This window comes from Wasmannia auropunctata, unplaced genomic scaffold (genome assembly GCF_000956235.1).
Source record: "Wasmannia auropunctata unplaced genomic scaffold, wasmannia.A_1.0 LD336095.1, whole genome shotgun sequence".
Classification (NCBI taxonomy): domain Eukaryota; kingdom Metazoa; phylum Arthropoda; class Insecta; order Hymenoptera; family Formicidae; genus Wasmannia; species Wasmannia auropunctata.
Window position 1 is genome coordinate 3073253 of NW_012026795.1, and position 25689 is coordinate 3098941.

At 38.0% G+C, this 25689-nt stretch overlaps 1 protein-coding gene across 1 annotated transcript in view; it reads right to left on the bottom strand.

Moving 5' to 3' along the window:
• The window catches only part of LOC105462810 (protein eva-1 homolog C-like), a 131268-nt gene that overhangs the window by 12920 nt on the left and 92659 nt on the right, over positions 1-25689 (bottom strand). Inside the window, exons 3-5 of the mRNA XM_011709660.1 lie at positions 20668-20806; positions 12676-12825; positions 9617-9766 (exon numbers count right to left, since the gene is read on the bottom strand). Of these exons, the coding sequence (XP_011707962.1) occupies positions 9617-9766; positions 12676-12825; positions 20668-20806 (439 nt within the window). The remainder of the gene's footprint in view (positions 1-9616; positions 9767-12675; positions 12826-20667; positions 20807-25689) is intronic.

Below are 25689 nucleotides of genomic sequence, written 5' to 3' on the forward strand. Positions count from 1 at the left end.
TTCAAGGGATAAGCTCTTTCACAGCACTCAATGTAATATGGACTGTTCGAAATAAATTTATGGTTTTTTACATTACTGTCGCCTTAAAATAAAAAGGCAGCGATTTCTGTATTTTGTATGAATGAAGCGTGACAAAAAAAAATGAAGAAAAATATTGGTACAAGAAAGGATACACGCAAAAACGGAGATAAGTTATATATATTAATCTTACTCTAATGTCGCGAGTGCAGGTAGAGATTAATTGAAACGAATAGCGCGAGCGATGTGTAGAAATCAGAAATGTAACGCGTGCGTCGTCACTGTCAGCGTACGTGCTCAACAATATGTGCTTTCAAAATGCTATGATTTTCAAACTATAAAACAAATATTTGTCAAAAAGATAGGTGGTATCGATTCGACTATTTTACGGCCAAAATCGTTTGGTGCCAACGACTAGTACATCGCATTCATAGTTTCGAATTCAATTATTGTTGTCGAGTTGTACACGAACGTACACCTGATCGAGACTGCAACCGGCAGCTGGTTGCTAAACGTCCAGCTTGGCGTTACGCGCGTAATACATCTGGCGCCTGAAGTTGATAGACATCTCGCCAAGACTCGACCACTTGTTGAGAACTTGACGATTTCGGGATGATAGGTTAACACCGCTGCAATTGCAATATTGTGCCCGGTGATATTTAGTTAGCTCGACAAAGAAATGTGAGAGAAGTGATTGAATAATGTACCAAGGATAACATTTCATAACGTCATAATAATTAATTTACTTAGAAGTTTTCTTCAGACGCCAAAAGCGAAAAGACTATTATTTCATTACGTGTCTTATCAAGGAGTATTTGTTAAAAATACGGAGAGCACACGTTGTACAAAAATTGCAAAATCTTTTTATTCTTTCCTGAAAATATTTTCTTTTTTATTTTCTCTCCAGGATTTTATTTTCGCTCCTTCCGCGACGTTGCGTTCCGTTAAAATTACATAGAGAAAATCTATGTTGTGTCGATACGAACCTCTATATTATAGTGTAATAGAATTCTTCAAGAATCACGTAACCGCTATAATGCGAGGAAAACTGATCGCGCGAACACTTGTTGAGGATTGCAAAGGCGACAAGTTGCAGACACGAGAGAAATTGCAATAGAATAGCATACGGTCTTGGGTAAATCCGGGGATGCTGGATAAGGAACGACGGGAATAAAGCGCTAGAGGACAATTCTCGATGTCTTCAATTCTGAAAGACATCCTCACAAATGCTGCCCGGCACCGACGGGTTTTGGCGGGTTTTAACGAGTTTACAATCTAAAATATGCAATCATAATCAACAGGGTTGCCTGCTCACGGCGTGTTTCCCGATACTAAAATATTCAACGGTCAGCATTCTCTCTGCCTCAATGGCGGAATAAATTTAGCGCGATTACGCAAACGCAATAAAGAGGTCGAAGGATTGAACGGCAAATTAATAATCGAAGAGAGAAAATTAAAATCTTGTCAACAGAAAAAAACATATTATAAAATGACCTAGATGAAAACGCGCAACAAAAATGTTATGCTTAAACTTTTAAATCAATATGCCTATTCGCTTTTATTCGTTCCATTTAATAATTTATTTATTATTTCTAGTTTTCATAAATATATAAACTTAAAAGTTCATCTTTTTTATTTAGATTATTCGCTATGTATAATAATAATATTCTGATTTCTTATTATTATTGATCACATCTGATTAATTTCAAAATTTAAGGAATATGAAAATATGTTGAGCTGTTTGCATCTCAATAATTATAACGTATAACTTTTAATTTTTATTATAATTCATGAGTCATCATTGCACAAAGTAGGAGATTAATTTTATCCAATCTCGACGGAATCGAGATTTTCCTCAATTTTATTACTTCAAATTTGACAATTTATTTCATATGTTTTATAAACAATAAAAATACAAATATCTCTCAAAGTCTAATCTATCTTTGAAGCGCATTTACACATGCTTCTCACGAATAACCGAATGCATACAGATTAAGGCATTTATTAATATGGATGTCCGTATCGCACGACACCGTCGGACTGAATGTCGAAAACAATAGCGATTGATCGGCGCCGGGCTGAATTGTTAAACGTAAATCGAATAATTCAAGTGTCGACCGGTATACCACGCGCAAATTATTAGCGCACGTCGACGTGGAAAGACGAATTATACTCGTCTGGACCTAGGAACAGGGCGCAATTCTCACGCATAATGCGTACAATGGTTAAAAGCGCTCCTGGCTATACACACCGTTCCGCAGACAGAATCGGGAATTGTTATGAGCACAACTGTCGTGAAAATTAAAGGGAATTGGCAACTGCCACTCAAAGTTGAGAATTAACGTCTGTCCGACGGTGTCGGTAGGAAGCAAATTGCGACGGAACAAGGAAACGGAAGAAAACGGGCGCGGCGTTTAATAAAATTTAGTCGCATTCTTATACGTGACGTTTTTATTTCGCAACTCGTCTATTAACCGTATCGATGGCCGTGATGTGCGTGTAGCGACTCGCTTTTTCGAAAGCATTCAAAGTTGAAAATCGAAATGGAATGGAGTTGGTACTGAAGAATTAGTTCATTAATCTTCCATGAGGCATCGCTACGCTATAATTCACTCCTTAAAATGGAAATCGAGAGAAATTCCCGGCAAAGGACCTTGAAAGTATCACACATGTTTGCATAGTTAAAAGATAGTTTTGCTCGCAAGTTTGATCTTCCCATTTCGCGCTTCAAGCTTTAAAAAAGTTTTGCTACTTTCAGCTCACGCATGCTTACGTTCTTTCTCTATAAATTATGTAAATGTAACAAATTAATCAATTAATATCGGCAACAAGTAATTAATTATATTTCAAAATTTTTGACCAACATGATTTAATAATTACAAACACAAATACCAAAATGCACGCAAAATACGATTGGCATTAATAACAAATGCGCGACAAATATGGATAGTATATTAATAATATTGATAATGCATATGTCAAGAGAGAATTATTTAATTAAAGTTAGTTTCAATTTATAATTTTATTCCAGTCGGATATCTATGGCAAAAAGGAGCAAAACAGTTTTACTTAAACTCAAAATTCACATTTCTTTGCCCTTTCACGTTCAATTTTGTAATTATGCGATAACCGTGCAAAAAATATTTGGTTATCTTCGAGAGGCACCTCCTGTATCTCATATCATAAAATGCACCGTTGCTGACATTGGAAAATAAACGTTAAAAAAATCAATATATTTTTTTCCCCCTGTCTCTTCGATTTCATGGCGCTATCTCGAAGCACTTGTCAATATTTGCTTTTTTCTTTGGACAAATGTAATCACTCACACAAATTTCTGTTTTCGCAAATATTTTGTGACAGCAGCGTTTTAGAAATATGGCATATTTTTCAGCAAATATCATCCATTAATACACATAACCTCGTGCATTCGCAATTTATTAATTAAAATACGTCTCAGTAACCGTAGATTATGATATATTAGCTCGCCGCATTTCTAATGGAAATATATTGCGGTTACATAATGCGATAAATAAACGCATTTTCGTTGATAATGAAAACAACGGGACTCAAGAATTAACCAAAGAATTAGTTAATCTATAACAACGCTGCATGCGAAATATATACCGTTTAAATGTAAATTATCAGTCAATATCGAATAACAACTTCGTTCCGCACGGATTGAATTGATTATTCGCCGCATGAAGGATATTTTTCATTAGAGCAGCGCAGCTTCGATTAATGGCTGAAATTCGAGGGGTCATTACCTCGGCGATGAACGCTGTGATGTAAAGTAGCTATATAGCCATACGCGCCATCGAGTTGGCACTTCGATCCCTAATTAGCTTCGTGGCTACGCGAGCGCTTGATTTTCTATCGTTGATTGACATGGCTCTTCAGCCACGTGTCAAAATTCAATTGAGACGAATTGCCGTGATGCATCGACGCTTCGTTAAACAGCACGGAGCGTATCAATGGCCCCTATTATTGTAAATCGAACGGCTATTATGTAAAAGCCGATCGACCGCCAATATCTAACTATTCCATTGAAGATATTTCAAAAAATCTTAGGTCACGAAAAATATATCTCTTCAAAAGGCCAAAAAAAAAGGGGAGATTGTAATAAGAAAAGTTTGGCAACTTCAAAACTACGGAAAAAAAGTTTAAAAAAGTTTTGCAAAATGCAAAGTGAATTCAATCAAAGTTTTGCAGATAACTTTCAACGAAATTGCTCAATTAACGTCTTCTAGGAAATTATTTAAACGCATTAAACTGAACTGAATGGTCTTGTGAATGTAGCTAAAAGATATTTCCATAAATGATTTTATATTGACGGACGCGAAGCCATGTATATGAAATGGCGAAATCAGCCGGGTGCTATTGGCGAGAATTGGCAATTCTCTTGCGAAAAACAAGGTATAATTAACCGCGATCGCGTGCGCGACGAGACGAAAATAAACCATGAGTTTAAATCAATTTTTTTCGAATGACTGATATATCAGTCGACCGTATTCGTATCGTGAAATTAAGCAACGCATTCATACATCGTTAAGCGTCGACTGATTTGACTTTGGGCATAGGCTACGTATGTACATTCACTTTGTCAACGAGATCCCATGTGTGAAATCAACGGGTGATTCAGTTTCAGCACTGTTTCATAGAAACGGATGGTAAAATCCGACGAATTTTACTTCTGCCGTTAGAGAGACGTTGGTAATAATTAATAAAACAGACGTATAATATATAACAGAAGAGAATTCTCAAGTTGCTCATTCTTGTCGTACGTAACGTCAGCTAATAACCATTATCATGATTTATGATTAATCAAGCAGTATTATCTGGAAAAGTTTAGCTGTGTAATATTTAACGTGATTCGTATCCGAAGTCCGTTGGAGTTATTAAACGTAGCCACACCGCCGAACTGAACAGAGAACAGAATCGGAGAATTCACACAAAAATAAGACACTAATTTTATTAAAGTAAACAATGCAATACTCGCGGCGATGTAATTTTAAAATCGAGAAATAATTCAATGAGTTTTTTTGTTTAATCAATTAAATCGTTTTTCTACCTAAGTATTAATTGAAAAGTAAATCTGTTTCCACAGTATCTTCTTTCACAAGGAATCCTGAAAATTTTAGTCACGGAAACCTAATTACACAAGCCGAAACAGTTGCAACGTTGAATTAAGTGCAAAAGGCAATGATGGAATAAATTTGCGGTTAATGAAGCGCCGCTTAAATAGAGTTGATAAATGGAATCAGGAATTGCTTCATAGATGATACCGTGTTCTGCCTCTTATAATTCATGGAAGTTCGCATACACCGGAAAAAAAAACATACTTTGAATATTTTCCTTCCTGAAGTTTGCCCTTCTCCGCCGGCATGGTTCTTTAATAGCTTCTGCTGTAAATAAGTTCTTGAAAGAGAGATTTTTTACTTCGCGGATATTACCTCGTGGAAAAATATATATTTAACGTGGATGAAGACTAATTTGTGACGATTAAAAATTTTATTACGTATATCACGGTGAGAGCATTTTATCCGTGACTTTATATCCTCATAATGTCCCAGTAATTCTTGGAGAGTGTCTTTTTATTATTTTTAATATATGCTTCTCGATATAAGAAAAAAAATGAAAAGTTACAGAATAAAATAAAAAGTTGAAGTACGTCAAAAGATGAACTTTCTACTTCTCTGAAAGATAAAATATTTCATAGATGCGTGATGATAATTTGTGTTCGTATTATTACTAAAAATTCGAGTCAAACATTTAACTCGACAAGTCAGAATTATAATGGATATCTCATAATGGATATTCTTGTCTACTCTGATAATTTTGTTATATTATAACAATAACAATTATTCTGAACACCAAATCATATCAAATCCAATTAGCATATTTCCGATGCTAATAATCGATTAGGACTCGATTATATCTCGCGGAACGCGGATTTGCAGAGCTTTACTTCCAATTCCACGAACACGATTGACGATCCACGCGCGTGTCAGATCAAAGGGGAGGAGGTGGGACTTTGATGTACATTGATAATTCATGCGGATCCAATTACACTTTGAAATCGCCCGGTAATTGTTCCAAGTAAATACCCCGGGAGAACTCGGCAACGAAGACAGCGAGCACGCTTTACAGAAATAGTACGAATAGTATGAGAAGCACGCTTTATAGAAATAGTATGAATAGTATGGGAAGTGCGATCGATTTCATTCGGAATATCGTCATCCGTGAGTGCAAGTTCAACGGAAAGAATGTTTCCGGCGCTGCACGTTAATTTTATGTATCACCAAAAATATATCTACGGTTCCTCATCCGTTTTGTCATCCTTCAACTGCAACTTTGAACATCTTATTAAACAATCACATTTACTCTTTTGTTAATCTTTAAAAATGTAAATCAAAATGTAAAAAATTATAAATACGCTGTGTAATATATAAAATTATTGTAATGTGATCTTGATTTTTTTATTCAAACATGAATATTTTCGATACGCAATATTCTGTATAATTTAAATCTACATCTCATCAAAGTTCAAAATGCATATAAAATTGAAATATAATGGATGTGATTTATAAAATATAACCAATATATCATTCTGCTTTCATCTACACGTATTTATTGTCATTTTTTACGAAGGCGTTGCAATGAATAAAATAATTTCGACGTGATTTTTATGCAACTTGACTTTTTGAACCAGCGATCTACGACGCGAAAAAATTCGATTCACAACAAGCCTTACTTTCTTATCATGCCGCCAGTTTATTATTCCTCGAGCATGTTCTCTTGGCAACGTGTGCGCATACATGCATGAATAAGAAGGAAGGTTTGATATTGCCTTAGAATACCGTGAATTACTTTAAACGTGATCCAACGAATAAGTCAGTTTAATAGAAACTTTTTCTTTATATTATTCAATAAGAATTTGTAAGGAACTACTCAAAATCACGTACAATTTTTTTTATATTATACGCAAAAACAATCCCAATTTAAAGAAAAAAATAATGCATCTTAAAAGAAAAAGGGGAGAAAAAACTTAATAAATTTAAAACACTTATATCACTATATTAACATCTTAATAACCACAAATTTTTATGTTCGCAAAGCACTGTATTTTTGTAACGGAACTGTTATAAAAATTTCAAAATGTAATTTTATGTACGATATATTTCAAAACGTTCACTCGCGAAAAGATGCGACCGACTCGAATCGACGGACGTTTATTATTTCACGAATTTTTTCACGTACCAACGAATGCGCATATTTTGCTCGCGCCCACCGGACGAGCCGCGTGCCACGAAGAACTATGCATGACTCACCGCTAAATTAGAATACCAAGCGACGATTCTTTTTTTTTTCCTTTCTTTCACAAACGTTGCCGGTCGGTAACAGGAACCGAAGTGACATTGACTAATGAGCTCGCATCGGGCATTCACAGGCACATGCAAATGCGTTCTCGGCTACGTCGCGCGAATCATAATCCGTGCACGGTCGTTTACGGCCGGTAATTTGACGTGCGACGAGCCACGAAAGGGCGCGCGACTGCCTTACCCCTCCCGCTGCCAAGAGGCATTTAAGAGGCATTTTAATCGCGACTAAATTTCATCTCGAATCTTTTCAATCGAAAAATAATCTACATCATATTAATCAAATATGAAGAAGATGCATTTCATAATTACGCTGTGTCTGACATTTGTAATGATTATCGCGTGAACCCTGAAGTGAATCGTCGAAGTGAGATCAAAAGGGAACATCTTAAGTATACTTTAAATAAGAATATTTAGTTAGAAAATAATGTTATTCATTATGCGTAATGCTATCTTGATACTCATTTCTCAATTCTCCATCTCCTTCTCGATCAGTTTTCTTTTTTTTTTCTTTTCTTTTTTAGCAATTCTTAAAGTAAGTTTTTATAACGAAGAATTCACAAGCCAGTTCCCACGGAAGGAATAAATTATACACATTTCAAGAAAAATTGCGGCGTATTTTTATAACACGGTACCTTCTTTTCCACACTTTCCTACCTTTGTTAAGGAGGTAAAAGATGGTTACGATTAATGTAAACGAGGTATTCCGCAACAAAGTAATACCCGGTTATAAGAGCGCGCGCGGCGCTATTTGCTGACAAAATGTATACGTGCACGCGGGGTATGTGTAATTTCGTTCGTGAGAGTAAAAAAAAGGTTGTGGAGCATGGGAGTAACACTGCGACAAGACCGTGCGTCGCTTTTTCGTTGCTCTCGCGAGGGCGGCATAAGCATCCTGCAGCAAGTAGTATAAAACTTCCCCTGTTAACGTCTCCCAATTCGCGTGCAACTTTTCGCGAAGAATGTTATTGCGGCGTTGCGGCACCGCTGAAAAGATTCGAAGATTTTCGCGAAAAGAGTGTGCACACGCGGGCGCGCGTGTGTACTCGCGCTCGAAAATTCAACGACGATGCAGATATTGCGGCTAGACGCATTTGCGTTCTACACAACGCGCTTTTTTCATTTTTTAAATTGCGGAGAATTTTTGATTAGTTTTTTCCCCCCCAAAAAAATTGGCGAACACACACCGCGGCGCGCGATGTAAAATCGACACTCGCGTGTAAAATTATTATTAAGTACTTTTCGTATTACTTTTTCGATTGTAAACAAACGAGTAAACACGCGGAATGAAATTGCATCTTGCATCAACGACGTCGGTCGGAAATTCTAGTTTTCCCGTTTTCCTGCAGAGGATAACGTCCTGCGACGTCATGCTCGCGGAATACGCGCTCCGGTGATGCCGCTCGTTAGTTTTCGTCGACAGTTTTCACAACAGTTTCTTTCGCTATTCTTCGTGACGCACCGTTCCTACGGGGAAGAGTGCCCATTAAAAATGTCGAGGACAAAATTCAGTACGAATCCCGTCCCGTCGGATGGCTGAAGGAGAGAGAGACCCTGCGACGACGTCATTTTGTTTAAAGCTTGTCGCTGACTCGTTGCTGCCGCGCGCCGAGTCACTTCAAACCTCGCAATAAAATAACTTCTTCTCAGAGAAGAGCGTTCCTGTGCGCTCATTATACGCCATTGTGCAACAAGCTTCGGATAGATCCCCCTACCGAACGCGTTATTGCACGGCCCGCAATATCAGTTTTTCTCACTACTTTTCAAGGATTGCAACGCTGAATCGCCGCCGGCAACACTTTCTCGGGAAAACGCTCGGTACAATTTTACCGTTTAAATAAGTAATTACTTCTCTCTCTCTCTGCGCGACTAGATACTAAATCCCTTGCCGCTATTTTTTTCATAATGTTATTGCAACTCGATCATCAACTTGTCCATTCTATTTGCGACTCGGGAACGGCAAAATATACGGCGTATCTCTTAGTATTCGATCATACCTCGTGTTCAAAATTATCCCAAGCTATTATTCCTTACCAGAATCTATAATAAATATATTCATAGCGTTTATATTGTTTGTGAAAGATAAATATACAATTAATTAATTACGTTTAAATAAAGTTTAGTTCTAAAAATAAGAACGTTAGCCATTTGCGAGACACGCTGTACATTTGGTCATATTTCATGGCAGCAAAATTGAAGACAAGAGAATTTCTTTCGCTTACCACAGGTGTACACGACTTTGAGATACGTTTTGCTGTTTGGACTGCAAGGGTCTGGTCTGCCAAACGTTGTGATGTTAGCCACTACTGAGCATCGTCGTTTGCCATGACATAATTGCATTACGGTTTCCGTCGCAAAGTCCATCATGCAATCTGTAACAGTATAATGGTAACAGTAACAAAACATGCACAAGAAAAGAAAGCTGAAAAAAATTTCGTATTTTTGATATTTCCATTTTACGCGAAACTGCAAAAGGAACAACGAAATTTGTACATTTTACAATAACAACTCCATAAAGGTAAAGAGGATGACTGGTTCGTTCTATGCATACAACTCACAAAAGTTAAAGATAGTGTTTTTAAAGATATAAATCCATTGTTTTAAATCAAAAATCACGTGAAGATTACATAAGGCAAACGTTAAAACGCAATTTCCGCGTGCAATTAACTCTTGAATCTAATTGTAACACAAGTAGAGTGATCTGCTATTTTGCTAACTCGCGTTCAAACATTTATAAAATATCAGTAAGATTGATTCTATACGTACATCATTTGTGATGTACGGAAGACACTACTATATATACATATATAGCGTTTTCTGTTTTCGTTATTGAATAAAATTTAGAAAAGCTGGCCAACAGTACACAGCCGCGCCGGAGGAAGAATGAGAATTTATCGATCCGAGGCTTCACGCAAAATGACAGAAAAGACGGAATCCTAGGGAGAGCAGGAAGTCTTCGGAGTTTCCGATACTCTTTTGTGCGGGGAAAATGTACGTATCGCTCACGTCGACCTGAGACGTGACGACGCGGCGGCGCATCTCAGTGAAGGGATATCAAGACGACCACGAGCTATTCATGGGAAAGAAGCACGAAAAAGCACTATTATAACGCGGCACCATTCCGTAGATTTTGTTCCTTATTGTCGCACTCAAGCGGCAAGCAACCTTTCGACCCCGCGCGTTAAAGGGTAGCTCAACGAGTTCGCGGATGATGACCGGACAAGTGGACCAAGGAATTGTGTCGGATGGAGAGATTTATTGGATCATCGTGAACAGAGCCGAGCTATTCATACAACTGTAAAACCAGAATTTCCTTTGCCTATAAAAGGAACGGAAATGATATTTTCTCTTAAGAAGAGTTAAAAAGGCAAATAAATAAATTTCTCTTTTTATAAAGTTAACCGAGAGTAACTGATTCTTTACTTCTCTTTCTAGTTTTTTGTTTCTAAAATTGGATATCTGTTTAGCTACTATAAGATCGTAAGAATAATCGCAGGGTTGGAAAGTCACTTTAAAAAAAATAACTCGTTACCGTTACTCGTTACTCACTGAAAAAAAGTAATTTATTATCGTAACTCGTTTATTCATTGGAAAAAATATCTCGTTAGCGTTATCGCAACTCAAAAACCATATCGGTACTTTTACAATTTCCGTTACTTTTTCACCGAATTTTAATAAATTTTTTTTTAGAGTGGCATCCAATTGTCTATGACCAGCTAACTGACCAGTTTAATATAAGATTTATAGTGGTTGTTATGGCTAATTGCAACATGGTAAAATATAATACTTTGTTCTCTTAAAATTCGCTCCATGTTCGTTCCATGCACGCGTATTGTACGTGTACAAAGTAATGGTAAAAGTAACGATTATATTCGTTATCGTTAACCCAAAAATGCAAGTGCGTTACCATTACTATTATTAATAAAAAAATATAACGTCGTTACTAATTCGTTACTAAAAAAAAAACTGTAATGGTAACGGCGTTGCAAGTAACGCGTTTCCAATCCTGAATAATTCGTGCAGTATACGTGGATTATCATTTCAATAATCTAAAATTATTATGAAGATTCGAAACATGATACAATATTAAAAATAAAAGACCAGTTAAATAAATAAGAACATCCTTAAATTCGTAAAACAATAACGTTTCAATGTATCAAGAATTCAATGGTATCGTTAAAGTATCAGAGCAGTATAGTCTTCGCAGCGCAAACCATTCTCGTTTACGTTCTCCCGTTCGGTGCTCTCTCCGTGCGCTTCCGTATAGGAATCGATTGATTGGACGGGACAAAAAGTCGTCGTGGGAACGCGAGCGGTCGACCGGAGCATTCATTCGCGAGTTAAAAGAATTTACTTTGAAAAGTTAAATAAAACCACGTCTTGAGAACGAGGAGGGAGGAGGGAGAGGGTAGCTCTTCGTTCTTCCTGAATTAAAAGTAAGCGGCGCGGCGTGCGCCTCTCACGACGCGCGAACGCGAATAACAGGCTTTCCCCGATATCAAACGTCACATTTGGCGCCCAAATGCATCTGTCGGTCATTGAATTATCCCGCTCCACTTGGGAGACGGAAACACTCGACTTCATTTTTTTTCTCCCTTTTTTTAGGAATACCCTGCGGGAGAACTCACTTTAATTTTCTCTTCCCACATCACCCGAACCTCATCCGAAACTTCGGCAGCCACGGGAAGAAAGAGTCGCAATCTCGTCGCCAAGTATGACAATAAACTAGGACAAACATCGACTCGAAGGCTCCTCCGCAGAGAAAAACTCATCGGCAAACAGAAGAGATGAACAACAGAGATTATCGATCGATTCTCATTATATCACTAGAAACTGAAGCGTCAGTTCGCTGTCCGACTTGCGAGGATTTCGGTTTGATATTTACGCACACGATGTGTATGATGGATATCGTTACTTTAATAATACGCGAGATTTACATCTGCGTATAAATAAATACTTAACGTCAGCTACTATAATGTCGGAAAGTGTCCGTAACTAACATTTCATACAAAGCGAACAACGTACTCGGAAACGACATAAAACCAAGGTATCAAAGCGTAACGAGTCGCACGCGAGAGAGTTCGTAACGCGTTGAAGTTCACGAGTTTATGTTCGATTACTTATTGACTTCAATAATACGTAATACGATGTATGGCATATGTCACAAATGTCACGTAATATCGATAAAAAAGGAAGAGTTAAAAAAAATTAAAAAGAAGTACAATAAGTAAATTATAATTAACAGAGAGACGCAAAATGTTAAATTGATGGCGGCACTTACTTTCGTCTTGCACGCCCAGCGGCTGCGGACACTGCAGGGACTCGTACTGCGTTCTACCGAAAGCAGCGCTGAAAATCGCCACCCTCTGGCCGGGATGGCAAACGAGATTGACGACTTCGTTCTCGCAAGCCACCTTACTCCTGAACTCATCTGAAACCACAAAACCAGCTTTTAATAAAGCGGCCGTCGCGCTATCATCGCCGCCGTCGTCGCCGCCACCGCGCAAAACGCAATTAAGTTCGCGACGCGACGCCGGTTTATAAAGTGTACCTTATTAGCGAGCAACCGTGATTGTTTCTCATCGTTCTTTCAGCAAGAGAGGAAAAAAGACAAGGAAGAGAAAAACTTTCTATTTTTGTCGAAAATTGCGACAAATCGTGAGTTCCGCGATTGAAACTCCGCAGGCGACGCGATCGTTTTCTTACGTACGGGCGTTCCCTCGGGGTGAAACAGACGTTGTCTACTCGTCTCGTTACGACGTAACGTTGCATTCGCGAATTTCAATGAACCGGAACGGCTTGCATTGCAGCTGCCGATAGTATCGTTTTTGCGCTTCTCTCCCTGCGGGGGAGCGGAAATCGCGTCGCGCTGGGAAGTTTCTTGCGACGGGCGCAGTTTGCGAGCTTACGGATTGCCGCGTGTTTGCTCTTGCGCCGATATCTAATACCGATAAACGAGGATAAATCAAAAAGGGGCTCTTGCAGATTCTTGATTATTTCCGCGTATTTTTATAAATATTTTTTACGAAACAAAAGCTTCACCACACATTCGTATATCGATCACCAATAAAAAAATTACGGACAACAAGCTATACGATATTCAACATTTGAAGGTGTTAACCTTGCAAAAATTGTTCACAAAATGTCATGCGGTCCAACCGTTTTATTGACGAAGCATTCATATATTTGGAGGAACAATGTCTACAGATCTTACATGAGCAGAAATTAATGTTTTGCCCCTTTTTCTCGAAATGGCAATGAAACTTTTTTTTTCCTTGAAAAAAAAAAACTTTTAATAAACCAGATTTTCTTATCTCTCTTGTCCTCGTAAATTTGCAATTAAACGTGTTATTAAATGCGGTCTCGTCGCGGCAGAATTGGCAATAAAAATTTACGGATGTGCGTCCGGTGAATCCACCCGCGTTCGAGTGCAGCGAAAACGCCGCGGTAACTCGTTGATGTATCGCGGTTTTGTTGCGGAAGAACAAGTTTGACCATAACCCAGCGATCCTACCGCCGCGGGCAACGTCTTTTCATACCGCGACCATGCTTCTTCGACCCACGCACGGAAGTCGGCGGGTGCACTTATGCCCGAGATAAAGTGTTATGCCCTGCTTTATTGAGTTGGCGATTTACGGTGGTTGCCGTCGCTGGCTTTCGAACTTCTTCCGCTCGGCGAACCGAGGCCAATGGCTACCATCGCGATTTAGGGGAAAATTACGTGCGGCGAGGAGGCCGCCCGTGCACATTGTTTAACGCGATAGCTTCACCGAGATCGCCAGTGTGCCAAAACCAACGTAACGACAGCACCAGCTAATCTTACCAATCCGCTGTATCAGCCAGTTTTGTCTTTACTTCGTACTACTATAAACACTGGCTGACCTACATCTACTTTTATTTTTTTCTAGCCCATATTTTCGCTCCTCTGACAAAAATATCGCGTTTTTCTGGATTCATACATATTTTTCGTTTTCCCTCTACACGCGTATACAACCTGCGCCGAGCTTTAACTAACAAGAACTGATATAGTCTCGCTGTGACCAGAACTATATTAAAGTGTACAAAAATTAAAGCTCTAAGTTTCAGCTTTGTAAAATTCTGTAAATTCAACTTCAATATAATAAAATAAAACTATGAGTCACTCCTTTCCTTTTTTTTTAAACAAACGTATTTTTCCTTTATAAAATTTTACCAATATAAACATCAGTTGGCCTACTTTCAATATAACATTTTAATCTTTTTTCATTCGATGTTGCTTATATTTCCAACATTGTACATATTTTAGTGTTTTTGTTTCCGATCCTGGGATAAATCGTGTTTTTCGAAAGTCTACATATTCTCCACTTGTATTGTCTTATGCACAGCTAATAAGTACATTTAATCTGAACTCTAACGAGCACGATGTTGTTAAATTATAACAAAAGATTCCTTGTTCTAAAATAATAATGATAAAAGTTTGCATTGCTCCCATCTGTGTATTTTCAGTCACGACACCGAAGACCCCAAAATTGGCGTAAAGTACCTAATTTTTCAGGCTGCATGGTTATAGCATCCAAAGGTTAAGCTAACCCGAATTAATCCCTGGCTGTAATAAAAGATAATGCCGTAGTGATACCGTAGCATCATAAAGGGCGACTTTCAAATGTGGGGATGGTTTACTCTTTTTAATACATACAATCTCCCACGTTATCCACGGCACGGTGCAGTAAGGTTACGTCGATTCGCGCGTCCCTAAGATTTTTCCTGCCATGGGATACCGTCCGTATCGCGCTATTACGGCCACGTTACATGCAAAGCAAAAATCGTCACGCCATATACCTGCCGGAGCTCTCTCTCGAGGCTCGTATCCACGTAGAAGTGGCCAGCACTATCCAACGGACATATCAAAGACCGAGGCGTCAATGGCCCGTGAAATTTCGCCCGGAAGAGCAGAATCCATGGTATACGCGAGAGAGCTCGCGGAACTTCCTTATTGCCGTGGGATATTCCGCGGAGCTCATGCAAGAGAAAAAAGAGAAGAAAGAAGGGCGGAAGGGGAGAAGAGAGAGAGAGAGAGAGAGAGAGAGAGAGAGAGAGAGAAATGTCCAGTCTGGGGCTTTAATTGGCAAAAAAGAGAAAGCACCGCCATGGCGCGGAAGAGTGGTGGAAAGAGAGGGGTTGAAAGGGGAGAGAGGTAATTCCCTCGACGGCGGACTACTCCAAGCGACAATGGAGCCGGCTCCTCGCTTTTTCAGCAAAAGGCCGGGACTTCGATCGACCTACTTTTCCTGACATCGATGGAATCTCCAGTTTCCACGTATGCTCGTGCATGGGGCAGGAGGAAGGGAAGAGGGGGAGGGGGTGGCGACGAGGGCGAGAAAGGAGGTAAACGCGAGCGAGTACGTGCCCTTCTCTTTCCGACAGGGCACGTCGGTACCCGGAGCGGCCCGTGTACGCCGACGAATGGAATTCTTTTCAAGATACGTCCGGCCCTTTTTCGAACACTCCACTTCGGTGCGGTGTGGACGCGAATAACGCGGAGAAGGAATACGTGTCGAGGGTGACCGACAAAGCCAAGGAGTTGATAAGGATGGTCTATTAGATCCCGAGATGGGTGAATCGCGCGTAAAGCATGTAATAATGACTCCCGTGGAAGGAGTGGCGCGAATTGAAAAAAAAAAACATAAGGAAAGTAATAAAAATAAATGGATAGAGGCGCAATAACACGCTGCAAATTATTAAGCCGAGCATGCGATAAACAATTCCATTATTCTGTAATTAATGTAATAGTGTACTTTAAGCAGTTTATGCAAAAAAAGACGAAAAAATGATTCTTGAAGTTTCAAACTTTCAAAATAAAATTTAGATCGCATATACAGTTTTGGTCATAAGTATAAAGCACCCTCAATTTATTGCGTTTTCTTGGAAAAAGCGATAATGAAAGATAAAGGAGAACTAACAAAATGTTAAAATTGTTATAAAAAGAAATATTATTTTTCAATAAAACGTGTTTTTTAAATTTATTTTTATTATAGAACATTTAATGGTCAATTTGCGGGATGCTTTATACTTATAGTAGCGAAGGCTGTATAAACGGAGATGAAGGAAAATCTTACAGAGAGAGAGAGAGAGAGATCTCTATAAATGTGCTTATATTCATTAATCGCATTTCGGTGCATGAATACTATCCGATTGCGGTCTGAGTGCTCATTATACGCGTTGCAAATCCCATCGCGGTGCGAAACATGAAGCAACCTCGTTTACTCCTCATTACATTGATCATCGATCGTATGAACGGAGCAAAAATTGATTAGACAGATTAAGCACGTTCGTATACGCGGCTTACTGTGCGTGTACATCGGTGCAATAAGTGGCACGTGTTGTCGCCGGATAGATTTGCGGGCGGCGCGTGAGGTGTCGGCTGGCTTTGGCACGTAACGCGACACCTGTAATATGTAATCGTCCCGCTGATGTATTACAGAGGACAACCGGGTTAGCCACGTACAAGCGTCATCCCAGCGCCCGGGCGCAATTTCATTTTTGGGCAAAGTTGCGGCGGATGTAAATACGCGGAACACGAATATACATTTTAATGGATTCACGAATAGGACTTTATTCGGAGATAATGGATTCTTCTCTCTTTTTCCGTTTCAATAAAAATGTGCCGTAAAATCATCGGATACACACGTATCTATATTTCACTAAATCTGCTATAGACAGAATTTCAAGAATTTAATTTGACGTAGCATTAATTAATTTATAAAGGCATCGTATTGTTAGGGAATAACGAGAAAATATTCGCTTGCCTGAAAATGTCATTATAATTAAAACAAAGTTATAGAAATGTGAATTTCTGCAATTTACATATTCAATGTGTTACACAACGGATTTATATAAAATAATAAAAATATTATAACGTTGCGGTAACAAATTTGCGTGGGCCACGCCGGTTGCAGTGGACACGCATATGTTGCTCCAGATAATAAAAACTGCGACAAGAATAAACTTTTGTCTAAAGCGTTGCCATTATCATCGTATTTCCTACCATGTCCGTTAGTGAACTGTGAAGTGCAAGCGCACATGCTTTTTAAATGACTGCTTGTAGTTTTTATTTTTTGTTGTATGCGGCACTATATTCTCAAAAAAAAGAAAGAAGATTAAAGTAAAAGTTTTGTAAAATAAACGTTTTACGGGACACATAGAATTCTCGCTTATAGTTTCCTGCACTCATCATTTCGCAGCCAGAAAATTACGCGTTATGCTTAAGCTGCAGAACTATCAGTGCGAAACGCGATGCATGAAATAACTTGCGTTACATAATCCGACTCCAAAGTTTTATATATTAAAACAACATAATTAACAAATTTCTCTTTCATTTTTTTGTTGCAATTGAAATTAATCAAATGTTTATTATTATACTTTGTGCTATTATGCTGCAAGATTTTTTAATCATTTAATATGATAATTTATACGATCATTAAATGCATTAAATAGTAACAAACAATATAAATAATGCTTGTTCAATAGACAAAGTTCATTTAATATTTCGAATTTTTTAATGTGAGTCTTTTTCAGAAACTAAATTTGTTTAGTTTTGCCACATGTATTTACAAAGAATCTGTCGTACATATTGTCAATCTGTACTACTTGTCCGCTTGCAAATAATTTTACTACTCAATTTAAACATCTGATTTATAAGAAAATAAACGGTAAAATTAATATATTCATATCTCAACTTCATATATTATTTAAAGTATCTAAAATATTTAAAATATTTTTACTTATATTTTAATTTAAAAAAAAATTATTTCAATTAATATAAAATAAATCCTTAATTTCGATCATTTATATCCGTGGGACAGATCATTTCTAATGAAAAAATTAATTTTGGAGTACACTGGATCAGAATCTTTTTATAGGAGTTAAAGATTATTCCGGAAGATCTTAAGGCAAGAACTCCCGAGACAGTATTCAAAGCCATTGTCTTCTATATTACACGGCGCAAATACGCCAGGAAAACTTCTCAACCTCGCTCACAATAATATGTATTCTCGTTTCCCGAACTTTTCTTCGTATCTGTTCAAGTGTTCCTACGTTTCTGTACTTCTGAAAACGATCTCGCAGGTTGATTGCAGAGCTTGTTAAGCAAAAATTGTCTTGTAAGTTACTTTACAATCAAATAAGAATTGGATATGTCAAGTGCAATATTTTTTTGTCTTATTTACTGAATGCTATCTTTATCCCGTATTTTATATATACGAGTATTAATCTGTTATCCTTTTCTTAAACGTAAATTAAAAAGATTGTTGTAAGCACAACAAAATTCTAAAAATTAGAGAAATCTATTACGTCCAATGTTATTTAAATACGAAAATTAAAAATAATTTATTCCGTTTAGTAGTCATTTGATTAAAAATTATTATTATTACTATAAAAATTATTATTATTATTATTATTATAGAATGTCTATTCTTTTCCTAAAAATTACTTTTCAGTAGTAATTAAAATTAAGAAGTTAATTAAAAGCTACTTTTATACATACATACAAATAAAATAATAAAACTATACGATAATTGAAAATCATAGAGAATGGTGCATAAATTATTTTAGAAATTAAATTATTAAATTTTCAGAATATGTAATAATTTTTGTATAACAATTTTACTATTTTTAGCAATACTTGTAAATAAAAAAAGAAATATTCGTTTCAAAGAGTGCGCAAAACATGACATTTTTTAAAAAATTGAAATAACTTTTATATCATGTTTTGTTAACAACGTGTATGGTTACATGGAAACGGAATATAGAAAATAATGCATTTAGTACTTCAATGTTATCAGATTTGTTTCGGCGCAAATGGTATAAAAAAGTATACGCAATATTTTATTTAAAAAATGCAACATACAACGTGGTAAATCCGCGATTTAGGACAAACCCACAGATTGTAAATAATCGAACTGTGTAAAAAATTGTATATTGCTTTCAATTCAGTTCAAAAAATAAATTTCAATAACACCTATACAATGTATAATACGTTACAATATATATGTTTAATGTAAATTAATAAATAATATAATAAAAATAATATATATATAATATAAAAAATTATATATATATATAATTTTTTCTTTCTACATATTATAATCAAAACGTATTTGATATTGTAAAATAAGTGAAAAAAATGATAAGCATTCTACAAGTTTGCTATTCAATATTCCCGTATCGTATTGAACTAAAACAAACGCTGGTTACGAAACTAGATTTCTTGCGCTTATGTTCCGCCAGTAACCTTTTTCAGCACGCGAAACTGACACACCTTTGTTCTGGAGAGTGATTTAACGCTGCCAGCAGAGAGTGCCCCGAAAAAGCACTTGGATTTACCGTGCGCGCAGTAAACAATGAGGATGACTGTGGCTTGAGAGCGGCTGCAGGAACCAGTGCGGACCTACAGAATGTAAAACGCGCCTCGATGGAGTATTTGCTATACTCCATGGCAAAAATTACTTGAAGCTTGTTACTGCAACAGGTTGTCCTCATTGCTTTACGTGGATGCGTGTGTATAAATCCCTGATATCACTGTTACAGTTCAAACGCATGGTTTTGTTACCTCGCGCCAAGCTTAGCATAGCAAATGCAGCGAAATTCCATGCAATACAAAGCGACTATTTATAAACTTCGACATCCATACAAGGCGCGTTAAATTTAAAATTTTTCAAGAAGAAACAAATAAATTGTTACAATTTCGTTTATAGGATTAAATTTTTCCATTTTTTTTATCTTATCTTCGCCTAACTGTGTAACGCACAGTAAGTAAACACGCTACAAAACGTAGACAGTTGTTAACAAAATAGAGTCCTAATAGCAAGTTATATTGCTTATGCCTATTACTTATAGCCGAACGACGATTCCACTCGAACTCGGTCTCGGTATGATCGCAAAATTACGTTTTTACCCGCAGTAAATATTCCCGCAGACACCGGAATCGGTCGGAATTTGCAGGATCACGTCGCGCCTGAGAATTTCCCCGCGAGCCTCCCACCGATCCGTTGTGCGTGTCACGCGAGGAATTTCATCGATATCACCGGTTCTTATGCGAGCGGCGAACGAACCGACCTAACGCTCGATGTTCACATAAAAAGGAATCGGATGTCTCGAAGAAAAACGATCCTCTCCTCTCTCTCCCGAAGTCGCAGCTCGATCTCTCGCGTCTTCTCGCGCACGTTCGCGCATGCATCCACGCGGACGTATATATATGTGTGAATGTATTTGCATGTATATGGATGAGGGTACTTACAGGGACGGCATTTGTAGGCGACCTCGATGTACTTCCGTAATCCGGGGCAGGGATCACCTTGGAAAGTCTTCGGATCAGTGTTGAATTTGCACTGCCGCTTCTTTTGACAGACTCCAACCACCATCTGCAACAGTGAGTGCTAACGCGTCAATGAGAAGATCCGCTCACTTTTCGATCAGGCACGATAAGAATTACAAAAGATATCACTTTATATCTATTCTCATTCCTTTTCAGGCATCATTAAATTGCGCTGTTAAGAAACGTTGGAATTTTATTTTCTAACATAATACTCGTATATTAGGAAAGCAATATATCCTGCGTATATATGTATTTAATTAAACCGCCGAACAGAAAATTTGTAATAAAATAAAAAAAAGAAATATATCTTCTAGCAATAAATCACGGAGACGATATTAATGTATCATAAATACACACAATTTCATATCAATTACCACGTTGAATTATTTGTTAAAATCATAATTAAATATTTAGAAAAAGTAAAAATATTTGTGAAAATGTTATAAAATTTTTTTAATAATGTAAATCCATTGGGTGTACACACACATACACGCAGAAAGGAATCTAACAAAGATTAATATGAACAAACAGAATCAACAGAACAATATAGTTCGATGGCACTTTGAAGTCAAAGCTTGAAATTACAGTGGTTACACTCTTTGCCGCGGTTATTGCAAAAGTATTCATTTAATTAAAAAAAAAGTACATCAATGACGGCGGACAAATTATGACAACTTCAATTGAACTAGTTAGCTTTTACACGAAATAAGGACTTAATTTCGTGGCCGAACCTTTCCGCCGACGAGTTTGAGTTTGAAATGAGATTATTTCCGCTTTTTTTATGAAAAGCTGTCGGAAAAAGTAAAACTAATATCGTTGAGGTCAACCTGCATAACGAAATTGTATGCCATGTGCCAATATTTACGAGAACAAATCGACATGATGAGCGATGGGCTGTTCATAAAGATATAAATAAAAAAAAGTTTAAACCACTAATTGTAAGTTTAAATTTTAGTTTAGAATTTTTAACTCGCTCTGTAAACATCAGATTACAAAGGACGAATTGCAAGGATAAAGTGCAGGATAAATTTAATCCAAATGGATTAAAAATGTCATAATAAAAATTAGCTATATTCAAGAAATTGTTACAATCTTCTAACAAAAAGTGAAATAAAAATCATGTTTCGACTTTCACGGAAATGCGTTTTCACCGTTACCCGGAAATGCGACGATTGGATTCTGCGGAAGATAGAACGGAAGAGGTGAAAAGCGCTGAACAAGCGCGCAAAGGGAGAAAAACGGTGTACCGGTTTTTTAATTAAGAAATTTTTCATTTGGGTATAAGGTAAAAGCTGTCGAAAGCGTGTAATAACGTCATCACGGAAAAGCATCTTTCCGAGTTTCGCATTCATGAGGAGTCATTGGTTATCCGATAACGCTAGGTGATATCCGCACATCGTCGAGAATTCCTAGGATTCCATTTTCAATCGGCTGATTGCGTGCAAAGGCACGAGTTACATTGCCTCATTCAAGCTTAATTACGTTAAACGCAATTTAATCGCGTTACATGAGCAGCATCTCAATAAAGTGCGCAGTAATTTTAATCGAGGGCAGAGCGTATATACGCATAACTCTGTGTCAATATAATCATTTGTGTTCATAAAGTATGCATAAAATACGAAAATAAGAATGCAAGACACGCGAGAATGACTTTGAGGTTTAAGGAACGGCCGAATTGAATAATATTTCTTCTCGCGTTTTTAATTTCAAATTTATGTTAATAAAAGACATTTCCACTGCATACTAATATAATTTTTTTTTTATTCCCGATTAAATCCATCCACCTTGTGTCACATGTGATAATTAAAAATCGATGAGCTCGCTCACGAAAATGCGGGGAAAAAACGTTCGTTGTAATAGTTGTAATATCCCGTGGGAGGTGAAGGAAGACAGAAGACATGGGAAATGTGGAAATTACGTTTCCAGGTTTCAAGCTGCTACCGACACATTCACGTTCGGAATCCCGCATGCGACTCGCTCGCGCATGTGTTCTCGCGCATATACGATATCCATCTAATTATCGGCTTTCGGAGTTTCCGTCTTGGGCCATTCTCCTGCATTTCACGTGCACGCGGCGCGCGGAGGGTTCCCGCGGGAGAAATCGATTTTCCGTGTGCGTCGATACATTCTGACCGTTTCCATGTCGTCCGTCACTATAAGTAAACGTTTACCGTTCCGTCGAGCGACTTCGCCCCGGGGACCAAAGTCAGGACGCGTAATTCCCTTAAACCGCTACGTTTCTCTCGCTGTTGTATGAGAGAACCCGATACTGTAAACTAACAAACCAATCTCGGCGCAAGTAGGACCATCGTTTGGATATTAGTTGAGCTACTTCGAGTTGCCGTGAGGCAACGCGATTAGCAATCGATCACGCGAAGCCCTCAACATATGTATTTCAGGAGATGTATCGCTCGCTCGTTACTCGAGTGTGTCTTGGATATTATTTACGTGTTACGTGCGACAAAAGAATATAAGAACTCTTCGACTTATACATACGGCGTAGCGCAGTAAATGCACAAAGCGTCACGAAACCAACGTAAGTCCTCGGACGATAAAATCGTCCGAGCTATAAACTGAAGGATCAGCATATCGAATCTCAATCTTTGGAATGATACGCAGACGTCTGACCTCGCAACACAAAGCCCGGGTCGTAAAACGATCGAGTCTAGATTCCCTTACTCCCTGCTTTAGAACCGCGATCTCGCTCCATCTCCCTTTATCCAGTTATAATCCGTTTAAGTCTCACTTCGTAATATCCGCTCGTTTATACGTAAACATCCTCGTTATCGATATTTGCACATCCACTTCAGTCTCCCGATCTTATTTTCGGTCGCGATTTACATACGTTCCTCGCGGAAGAACGCGTCTGCAAACGCGCGCGAGCGTATGCACCCGTCGCTTTTATTCCGGCAAGCCGCGACTTTAAATTCCTACCTCTTTATGGAAGCAGCGACGTATGTCGCCGAGAAGTTGCGCAGAGGGTAAGCACTCGCGCGGAAAAGCCCTTTCGCGAGATTCGAATCGCTCGGCGAGGCACGGAGCCACTTTCGAGTCGAACTCTCCTTATGGTTCTACAGGGAATACGCCTTCATTCAGGGATACGCCTTTCCAGCATCGAAAATTCCCATGCAACCTGCGCCCGGGAGAAGTACCGCCGCGCCGCGCGCGCTGATTCGTTCACGTGCCGTCGTGCCGGAAAACGCTTCCCGTCGTGGAAACAGGAGCGTCATCAGGACGACCAGGAATTTCACGTGTGCATTGGAAGCAATGGTGCGAGCGATCGCCTTCTCGCGATGTGGTCTCGAACGAATTACACCGTTAATTCTTCTACGATAAAGTACGAACGTAAATTATTAACCAGAACTGGAACTGTATTATATATGGAATACACTTAATCTCACGTTTTGGCATCAAACATCTTAGATCGAATAAAAAATGAGATGCAAAGAAAAAAAATCGTATGTTAAAAATATGACTCAATTAGGCTTCTTCTATTATAGAAAAACTTGACGCTACGCTATTTATTTCTCTTTATGACGTTTAAAGGGAATGGAACGTTCTAGCGCAACGATATATAAACAGATTTTAGGTATTTCATTCACTTTAAAAATTTTTTATGACCTTTAAATCCTCATGCCAATACATATTTGCAATCGTTTGAATTTCTATTTATTGAATTTTGTGTTCGATAATTGAATAAATTTAAATTTTTTACGCGACGTAAACCTTCTGGAGTTAAAAGCGGTAAATGCGCGGTGAATGAAAGTACTTCAGAATTCCATAAATTGTTCGCAGTTAACTATGACCGTAGGTTGGTCCAATATGTAAGAACATAGTAAATAGATTACGCACACTTCACTATGAGCTTGTTTTATGAGTCAACCTTTTGTTAAGAGATCAAATAAATTGTTCAGAAAGTAGATTCTTTTTCACAGTGTCTGGCTGGTTGAACTATCGACCATCATTGGTTTTCTCTGTAGTATACGTTACAATCTGCCTGTAGAAAAGGACCCGAAAGCGCTATAAATCCCGTTGAAAACATTACGGATAGTCATTGGCGTAGGGCGTCGTAAAACTATACCTATCATTGCTTTACGATCCGATCTTTTGCAAAAAGATAAACAAAGATTCTATTTCTTAGCACAATTCCGGTAATGATATATCACAGCTAGGTATATATGTACGCATAAAAATGAGGAAAAGGGCAAATTTTAGCATTTTATAAAATTTATACCTCGAGAGAGTAAGCGTGTCGGACGAATCGTATATCCAGTGGCTAAAAAATACCGCGCACGATGCAAGAGAAAGCGTAAATCTTGTGAAAAGCAAGATCTGCAGAAGAGGATAAGATCGTCGGCGAAATAAAAGAGTTACTCCATTTTCGCATTCTGGACGGGATCATACGTACAATGGTTCCTTCCTCGGTCGGTGGAATATGAAATATGAAATCGATACGCGGACTCGCGAAAACCTGCAAACCAATGGATACCGGGAAAGATTTTTATTGTATACTGAAGGTAAGTTATTATATCGCAATGTCGTGCGAATAACGCCGCTTTTTTTCCTGAGAGAATAGAAGCGGGGACCGTATTCTGAATTGCCAAGAGACACCTTGATCCATTCGAAGACCGTTGCCCAATGACGTTACCGTAAATTTAAAACTTTATTATTTGTACACGTTCGTAACACCCAAGTTTCATTTATAAAGAGTAAATTTCAATTTAAAAAAAAACAATCTCAAAAGATCTTCGCTAATTTTCTACTCGATTTTCGCTTGAATACAATTAAATCGTGTCAGAAATATGAATAATATAATATCGAAAAAAAGAGACTAAAACAAACCCGTATATTCTAAGAACACCTTACTCGTCACCGACAATCTCGTTATATCGCCAGGTCGCTTTCCACCCTCTTCTCTTTGGCCCGCGCGACCTCAAACGAATT